Here is a 9,975-nt window from a genome sequence, read left to right on the forward strand (position 1 = left end):
AGAGAAAAGAAAGAAGGGATACTGGTCTGTAGTTGTTGACATCGGAGGGATCGATACCCTATAATGACAAAACAGAGACCGGGTTTTAGAGATTTCTTCAAATGTATGAAAATAAATAAACTGATATGTAAATGTTATAAGTAAGACCCTTTACTGAAGCACCTTTGGCAGTGATTACAGCCTCGAGTCTTAGGTAAGACAGTATAAGCTTGGCACACCTGCATTTGGGGAGTTTCTCCCATTCTCCACAGATCCTCTCAAACTCTATCAGGTTGGACGGGGAGCATCGCTGCGCAGCTCTTTTTAGGTCTCTTAAGAGTTGTTCGATCGGGTTCAGGTCCGGGCTCTGGCTAGGCCACTCAAAGACATTCAGAGACTTGTTCCCAAAGACACTCCTACGTTGTCTTGACTGTGGGCTTAGGGTCATTATGAACCTTCGCCCCCAGTTTGAGGTCCTGAGTGCTCTGGAGCAGGTTTTCATCAAGGACCTCTCTGTACTTTGCTACGTTCATCTTTCCCTCCACCCTGACTAATCTCCCAGTCCCTGCCGCTGAAAAACACCCCCACAGCATGATGCTGCCATCATGCTTCACCGTAGGGATGGTGCCAGGTTTCCTCCAGACGTGACACTTCGCATTCAGGCCAAATAGTTCAATCTTGGTTTCATCAGACCAAAGAATCTTGTTTCTCATGGTCTGAGAGTCCTTTAGGTGCCTTTTGGCAAACTCCAAACGGGCTGTCATGTGCCTTTTACTGAGGAATGGCTTTCCGTCTGGCCACTACCACAAAGGCCTGATTGGTTGGAGTGCTGCAGAGATAGTTGTCCTTCTGGAATGTTCTCCCATCTCCATAGAGGAACTCTGGAGCTCTGTCAGAGTGACCATCAGGTTCTTGGTCACCTCTCTGATCAAGGCCCTTCTCCCCCGATTTCTCAGTTTGGCCGGGCTCTAGCAAAAGTCTTGGTGGTTCCAAACATCTTTCATTTAATAATGATGGAGGCCACTGTGTTCTTGGAACTTCAATGCTCCAGAAGTATTTTGGTACCCTTCCCCAGATCTGTGGACAATTCCACAAAAGTATGTGGACACCCTTCAAGTTAGTGGATTTGGCTATTTCATGCCACACACGTTGGGGACAGGTGTATAAAATTGAGCACACAAAATCGAGCACACAGGCAAACATTTGCAGTAGAATGACCTTACTGAAGAGCTCAGTGACTTTCAACGTGCCACCTTTGCAACAAGTCAGTTCATCAAATTTCTGCCCTGCTAGAGCTGCCCCGGTCAACTGTAAGTACTGGTATTGTTAAGTGGAAACGACTAGGAGCAACAACGGCTTAGCCGCGAAGTGGTAGGCCACACAAGCTTCCAGAACGGAACCTCTGAGTGCTGAAGAGCGTAGCAAGTAAAAATCATATTTAACACTTACTACCAAGGTCCCAAACTGCCTTTAGATGCAACGTACAAGAACTGTTTGTCGAAAGCTTCATTAACCTCTTGGTCCTACCTGGCACGCAGGCGTCCCATCAAGACATCTGGAAATGCAAATGCGCTACGCTAAATGCTAATAGTACTAGTTAAAACTCAAACATTCATTAAAATACACATGCAGGGTATTGAATTAAAGCTACACTCGTTGTGAATCCAGGCAACAAGTCAGATTTTTAAAATGCTTTTCGGCGAAAGCATGAGAATCTCTTATCTGATAGCATGTAACACCCCAAAAGACCCGCAGGGGACGTAAACAAAATAATTAGCATAGTCGTCGCTACACAAACCGCACAAATAAAATATAAAACATTCATTACCTTTGACCATCTTCTTTGTTGGCACTCCTAGATGTCCCATAATCACTATTGGGTCTTTTTTTCGATTAAATCGGTCCATATATAGCCTAGATATCGATCTATGAAGACTGTGTGATAAACAAAAAAAAATAGCGTCTTATAACGTAACGTCATTTTTTAAAATTTAAAAAGTCATCGATAAACTTTCACAAAACACTTCGAAATACTTTTGTAATGCAACTTTAGGTATTATTAAACATTAATAAGCGATCAAATTGATCATGAGGCGAAGTATATTCTTTTGCTGTCCGTCTGGAAATAATGTCCGGGTAATTCTCAACCAAAATATCTGGTCAAAGACCAGAAGAAATGCGTTGCCTCGCGTCTGTTTGACCAAGAAACAAAGCCTAGGCAAATGACAAGACTCTAGACAACGTGTGGAAGCTGTAGGTATTGCAACCTCAGCCCCATTAAATGTGGTTCACCTTTATCAATGGGTTCAAGTCGCGCATGGATATATATTTCCATTTTCAGTGATCAGATTTTCCTGCGCTTTTCCATGAAACGCACGTTCTGTTATAGTCACAGCCGTGATTTAACCAGTTTTAGAAACGTCTGAGTGTTTTCTATCCACACATACTAATCATATGCATATACTATATTCCTGGCATGAGTAGCAGGGCGCTGAAATGTTGCGCGATTTTTAACAGAATGTTCAAAAAAGTAGGGGGTAGGATTAATAGGTTAAATTGGTTTCCATGGCTGAGCAGTCGCACGCAAGACTAAGATCACCATGTGCAATGCCTATAATCGTCTGGAGTGGTGTAAAGCTCGCAGCAATTGGACTGGAGCAGTAGAAACACGTTCTCTGGAGTGATGAATCACACTTCACCATCTGGATGTTTGGTGGATGCCAGCAGAACGCTACCTGGCCCAATGCATTGTGCCAACTGTAAAGTTTGGTGGAGGAGGAATAATGGTCTGGGTCAGTTATTCATGGTTCGGGCTAGGCCCCTTAGTTCCAGTGAAGGGACATCTTAATGCTACAGCATACAATGACATTCTAGATGATGTTAGAGCATGGCGCTTGTAACGCCAGGGTAGTGGGTTCGATTCCCGGGATCACCCATACGTAGAATGTATGCACACATGACTGTAAGTCGCTTTGGATAAAAGCGTCTGCTAAATGGCATATATTATTATTATATATTATGTGACAACAGTTATTGGAAGGCCCTTACCTGTTTCAGCATGCCAATGCCACTTGCACAAAGTGAGAAATGGTTTATCAAGATCGGTGTGGAAGAACTTGTCTGGCCTGCACAGAGCCCTGACCTAAACCCCATTGAATACCTTTGGGATGAATTGGAATGCAAGCCACACCTAATCACCCAACATCGGTGCTCTAATGCTTTTGTGGCTGAATGGAAGCAAGTTCCCGCAGCAATGTTCCAACATCTAGTTGAAAGCCTTCCCATAAGAGTGGAGGCTGTTATAGAGGGGGGACCAACTCTGTATTAATGCCCATGAATTTACACGACATTACTTTTGATAATGTAGTGTATTTTGGTTTATGATACGGATTCGGACACGTCCTCCTTGCACTTTTTAAACAGCGTTGTTGAAGTTTGATAATGTGAAGTTCTGGGAATAGCTCCCAGATTAGAAAATCCTGTCATAATCACTTGGTTGCCCACAGGTGAGCTCATCAGCAGTGGAGCAGGATTGCTCTCTGTCTCTTGGAAATAGTTGCAGTGTTTAGCTGTATATCGTCAGCTAACTCGTTGGTTATGTTATCTTGTTTCAACTTATGTAATTCATATGGTAATGGATGCTTGCTATAGCTAGCTAGCTAGCTAGCTCTGCCAAACAGGAAAAGCGTGTGTCGGTATATTTGGGCTGCGTTTGCGAAGCGTCGACCTCAAATGTCACGTTCACAAGCTAGGCTCACAGAAAATCAAATAACTAGCCACCGGAATGGAGATTAGAGTAATTTATCTGTTGTGTTCAGGTCATAGTTTGTAATGTTTGCTAGGGAAATATATTCATAGGCTATACATTGCTTTGTTTTCTATTATTTTACAGTTTAGCTGTAGTGTTATGGTAGATGCCTGCACAGTGGAGCTCATATGATATTGAGTTGCAGTGATATTTGTTTACATAACCAGCGACAAGCTACTTGTTTTGTCCTGTTTCTACCGATGGAAACTGTCCCAGCTTCATGACTAATTAGCTAACATTGGCAGACTGTAACTTAAACTCACCCCAGTCCATACAAAAGTGTGCAACCGCAACATTAAAACGAGGTTGCAAAGAAAACTAACGGGACTGTAGCGACCAGTGTTGCCAACACATTTTCAGGGTATGTTGCTGGAGGCAGGTTGATTTGTCGCTAAAAGTTGCTAAATTACGTTGTGATGTCATTGCGTGATAGCGTAAAACTGTGTCATTACGTAGAATACACAACAACGTTACTCAAATTGACTGGCCATCTCAGCAAAAATATGATTAGATAATTGTTCAGGTACAGACGCCCACTCTTTTCTGTTGATGTTGATTGATGTTGTAAGTTTTGTTCAAGATCAAACATTCGCGACCAACTGTATTCATTGGGTTTGGCTTGTCAAACCCCTACTACTGCAGCTGCAGTCAACAAACAATGATTTGAAATGTGTTGCTGCTGCACTTTTGCAGGCACGTGTGTTGTGACTGAGTGTGTGACAGAGAAAAACGTTTTTGAGTAATTTAGAGGGGAAATGCGTGCATTTTAGCATTTGAGTCACTTTTCAAAAGTTGCTAAAAGTAATTAATTAAAAAAATTAAGTAACTAAATGTGTTGCTAGATGCTGTTTGAAAAATTAGTTACAAGAGTAGTCTGAAAAGTTGCTAAATCTAGCAACAAAATTGCTAAATTGGCATCACTGGTAGCGACTGTGTTGACTTCAAAATCTGGGGTGTGAACTACATTTCTAATCAAGCATTGATCGACATGGTAATGGCTCTATAGTATTGGAGAAAAAACGGACCCTCCGTTACATCGTGACATGTCATGCGGTAACGTACAGCACGCATAAAGCAACTATTTCTGTCTTACAATCTCTCTCTACCAGATGTATGTATGGAAATGCATCGCGACAACATCAGCTAGACCAGCACGACAAAATTGAATAAGATATAGCCATGTTTGAACTAGCAACAAATCAGAAATGTATTGACTAGCTTGACAGCCAGCTAAAGTTAGCTAAAAGCTCTAACTATATTGAGTAAATTCAATTTGACGAAGCATTACTAAAATGTCAGAGAAGAAAAAAGGAAAGGTCACAGAAAGCGAAGAGGAAGGGAATTTGCAAGTATCCTACATTTTCCCAAATGGTGACAGATATGAAGGAGAGTGCTGCGGGTCCACAGAGGGAGTCGTGGTGAGGCGTGGTATGGGCAAACACACCTCAGCCAGTGGTGTCACCTACACTGGAGAGTGGCATGATGACAAGATGAATGGCAGAGGGACTCTGGAGCATCCCTCTGGGGCCCTGTATGAAGGGGACTTCAAAGACAACATGTATCATGGCACAGGGACATACAGCTTCTCTGACGGGACCAAATACTGCGGCAGCTTCAGCAAGAACAGGTTGGAGGGTGACGGGGAGTTCATCGACTCTCAGGGACTTGTTTGGATTGGAGGCTTCCACAACAAGGCAGCTCCTGGATTAAAACTTAAACTCAGCATGTAACCCATGACATAATGTGAGATAACATAACTTTAATTCCTCTTACATTTATGAACATTTATTGAATATAGATTTAAAAAGGAAAAAATATATATATATATTCAAAAGAACAAAATTAGACTCCAGTAAGAAATTTTAAAGGCACCAAATGAAATGAAACACACAATGTCCATGTTCTTCCCATAACACTCCTGCAGTGACACCTGGTCTCTTTTACTTGTAGGAAAGACTTTAGTAGTCAGCGTATGACAGTGTGGTGCACACACCTCATGGCACCGTGCAATGAATGAGTCATTGCTTTGAGTCACACAGCCAAGAGTCCTCTTTGGAGGTGCTGAAACACAGTCTGTCTGTGTGTGTGTGGCTGTGTAAGCCTCAGTTAACCAACAGTGTTAAGCTAAAACTGTTTCTACTACAGTTTATTTGGAATCTTCATAAATAGCGTACAAATCTAGATCGGTGGAGGAATCCATCAATGTTCTGTTTCTTGAACGCCAACAAGAATGTACGTAGAATGTATGCACACATGACTGTAAGTCGCTTTGGATAAAAGCGTCTGCTAAATGGCATATATTATTATTATTATATTATGTAGCACTTATCTCATTGTTTAAAAACAAGAAATGGACAGTGACGGGGTTAAGGGGGGATGCCTAGTCATTTTTTTTCATCATCACAGCCAGCGATCATCATTTTCAAAGCCAATGTTTACTTCTGAAGATCACTTTAGCACCGCCCTAAAACCCCGATTCAAATTCGACACAAACCTTCAAATAGGTATGTATTGACACATTATATAAACTCTTTATAATGTTTTATTTTCATTTTAGAGGCGATAAGTTGGACAGATCGAATGGGGAAAAAAAGCAATTTTCCCACACAACATCTGTCCTTCTCACTATCACGCATTAGTTTCGCTTCCCCACCCGCCATTTTTAAAAAGACCCGACTGGGCTCATTGCCTTCTTGAATTATGCAGAAATGGGAAGCGTTTAGGTCATGTAATTCATTCTGTGGGAAAGGGTATAAATTGTGCTTTACAATGGTTTTGACATTACAGTTGATCTGGACGTATTATGTTTTTGGGGAGCTAAAATAAGGTCAATTGTACGGACCAAGGCGATGTACAAAAGTGAGTGAGTTTACGTTAGTAGTCTGTCAGGCAACAAAACGAGAGTTGGAAGCAACATTGTACTGTCGAGACGTTTGTACCAAATTAACTCAAATATCGATCAGAATATCTAAATATATTATATAATAAATATCATAGCCGTCATCCATCAATCATTTGCTAATTGTTACCTTATAAATCTCATTCTGAATGTCGCAAAATCCATGAATAGCCGTCATCGCATTAAGGATAGTTACGACATGACAGTGCTTCGTTCGCGATGCCGTCACTTGATCGTCTCCCTCCCTCCCTACAAAGACAATCAGCTAACTATGCCCATCGAAGTAGATGAAGAATTTTTCTAAACATGTTTGGCTAAATTGCACAGTGTCATCTTTTACTTTCAACATCCTAAATAAATAAACAATAGTTGATGTGTTGAATCTGTAAACCATTGTGTCACATATTTTGACTTCTTACAATCTATGAAAAGTAATCTGACCATGGGGTTTGAAGTGTGTACCCTGTATAGCCTTTATGATTATAATCTGACCTGTCTATTAAACATATTCATGAGCGTATTTTTGTGTAGTCTATCATGTTGGATTATCCTTCAATCTGACATACATATGCACACCATGATCTGAGAAATAATCTGTCCACTAAGTACTTCATAAAATTATTTGGATTGATTGAAAGTGCTGTGTAGCATCATGATGATACTGTTTAAGGTTTACTCTGTGTGTGTGTGTGTGTGGATTAGGATACATGTTACTGTATATCAATTTATTATTATAGAAACCCCTAAAGGTGATTATTAGGAAGAGAGTATGTGTATGGTTGAGAAAAAGAGATGAAGGAAGAGATTGAGATTATGTTCCGAACCACAATTGTATCCTATTTGTTACTCTGCCCCCACTCCCCTCCCTTTCTCTCCTTCTACCTCTGTCAGTGATAGTGAGGGAAGTGATGTGGGGAGTCAGGGGTCAGCAGCAGAAGGCAAGGAGGAAGAGACGTTAGAGATGATAGGAAGGATAGAGATGAGGAGTGGAGGGAGAGCGGAAAAGTAGGGGGAGAGGAACATGTACAGGAGGAGGGGGAGGGGGAGGAAGAGCACACCTGAGAGAGGACCCTAGGTTTCCATGGACTGCGTCTGCCCGAAGTCCCATCGGTCACCCTTGTACTACACAGACTGGGCCTAAAGTGACAGTAGCAGGGGTTTTGAAGTTGTTTTTAAATGTGGTAGGAGTTATTTTTCTTCAGATCTGGTGTTTAATACCAACCTGTCTGCCACCACATCCAATTCACTGAGTTGTTGTCAAAGTAGGCTGTTATTTCTACATTTTGCGTCAGGCTGTAATAAATCTTATTGAGGGAGGCTATCAACATTTTGAAATAGTCTCTGAATAGTTGTTTGCATTTTTTATTTGTTACAGAAGTAATAATCTTTGTCAATCAAATAGCCTACTTTGTGGTAATATAATATATATATAATATAATATCTAGAAGTATAATATATTATACTTGGTACATTTAGAGTAATTTATTCAAATGTACTAAAATGTAAAAGATGGTGCCGAAGAACACGTTTTACATTCTCCCAACCAATTGTGCAATTTTGTTATTTTTTTTGCATAAATTATTTTTTAAACTTATTGTGTACATATTGTTGCTGCTACCATCTCTTATGACCCAAAATAACTTCTGGACATCAGAAAAGCGATTACTCAACGAGTCCGACGAGAAGGATATCCTGCTTTCACTGGAACAGGCCCAGAACATTACCTTTCGCGTGAAGAAAAGACGCTGGAACAGTGGACGCAGATCAGGGATCCTTCTGAGAATCCGGAGGCAAGCGAGTAAACTCCCAATGCCTTCCATTCTTCTTACTAACGTGCAATCAATGGAAAATAAAGTTGATGACCTACTATTAAGATCATCTTACCAAGGGGACATTAAAAACTGTAACATCTTATGTTTCACCGAGACGTGGCTGAACGAAGATACGGACAACATAGAGCTAGAGGGATTTTCCATGCACCAGCAAAACAGTGACGCAACCTCTGGTAATAACAGCTGGTGAGCAATGTCTAATATTAAAGAAGTCTCGAGGTATTGCTCGCCTGAGCTAGAGTACCTTATCATAAGATACAGACCACATTATCTACCAAGAGAGTTCTCATCTGTATTACTCGTAGCCATCTATTTACCACCACAAAATGAAGCTGGCACGAAGACCGCTTATGACCAAATTTTTACCAGCATATCACATGTGCAACCAGTGGGGAAAAAATCCTAGACCACCTTTACTCCACACAGAGAGATGCAAACACCGCTCTCCCCTGTCTTCCATTTGGCAAATCTGACCATAATTATATCCTCCTGATTCCTGCTTACAAGCAAAAACTAAAGAAGGAAGTACCAGTGACTCGCTCAAAACGGAAGTGGCCAGATGACGCGGATGCTACACTACAGGACTGTTTTGCTAGCAAAGACTGAAATATGTTCCGTGATTCATCCAATGGCATTGAGAAATACACGTCGATGACATCATCACCACAGTGACTGTACATGCATATCCCAACCAGAAGCCATGGATTAGAGGAGACATCCACATCAAGCTAAAGGCTAGAGCTGCCACTTTCAAGGAGGGGGAAACTAATCCGGACACTTATAAGAAATCCCACTATGCCCTCAGACGAATCATCAAACAACCAAAGCGTCAATACAGAATTAAGATTGAATCCTACCAAACTGGCTCTGATGCTCGCCATGTTTGGCAGGGCTTGAAAACTATTACGCAATACAAAGGGAAACCCAGACGTGAGCCTACCAGATGAGCTAAATGCCTTTTATGCTCGCTACCAGATGAGCTAAATGCCTTTTATGCTCGCTTGGAGACAAGCAACACTGAAGCATGCACGAGAGCACGGCAAGCGGTACCGGAGCGCCAAGTCTAGGACCAAAAGGCTCCTCAACAGCTTCTGCTTCTCGCTGTTTATTTGTTACCTATGTATAGTGACTTCGCCCCCACCTACGTGTATACAGTAGATTACCTCAACTAGCCTGTATATAGCCTTGTTATTCTTATTGTGTTACTTTTTACTATTACTTTTTATTTTAGCCTACTTGGTAAATATTTTCTATACCGTGTATTCGGAGCATGTGGCAAATAAAGTTTGATTTGATTGAAATACTTTAGAGTTTTGTGTTGTGTGTTTAATAGTTTTTTAAAAGTGAGTGTCTACACAAATGAAGACAGCATTTGTGTTATTCCTATTGACATGAATGTGGTGTTATGTCAAAGAAGATGTTGTGCAATTTAAAACTAACTTAACTTGTAATTGTCA

The 9,975-nt window shown here is 41.1% G+C and overlaps 1 protein-coding gene across 1 annotated transcript; it reads left to right on the forward strand.

The window, feature by feature from the left end:
* The first annotated feature begins 5,027 nt into the window (after window positions 1-5,027).
* On the forward strand, window positions 5,028-5,937 carry LOC124039244 (MORN repeat-containing protein 2-like). The gene is made up of 2 exons (XM_046355153.1): window positions 5,028-5,530; window positions 5,738-5,937. Exon 1 carries the CDS (start codon window positions 5,080-5,082, stop codon window positions 5,515-5,517), a length of 438 nt encoding a protein of 145 aa, XP_046211109.1. The 5' UTR covers window positions 5,028-5,079; the 3' UTR covers window positions 5,518-5,530; window positions 5,738-5,937.
* Window positions 5,938-9,975: the final 4,038 nt, after the last annotated feature.

The sequence above is a fragment of the Oncorhynchus gorbuscha genome, linkage group LG07 (assembly GCF_021184085.1).
Source record: "Oncorhynchus gorbuscha isolate QuinsamMale2020 ecotype Even-year linkage group LG07, OgorEven_v1.0, whole genome shotgun sequence".
Taxonomy (NCBI): domain Eukaryota; kingdom Metazoa; phylum Chordata; class Actinopteri; order Salmoniformes; family Salmonidae; genus Oncorhynchus; species Oncorhynchus gorbuscha.

Bases quoted from the DNA above. Each gene is read 5' to 3' on its own strand.
- LOC124039244 (XM_046355153.1), top strand. From the start codon at position 5,080: ATGTCAGAGAAGAAAAAAGGAAAGGTCACAGAAAGCGAAGAGGAAGGG.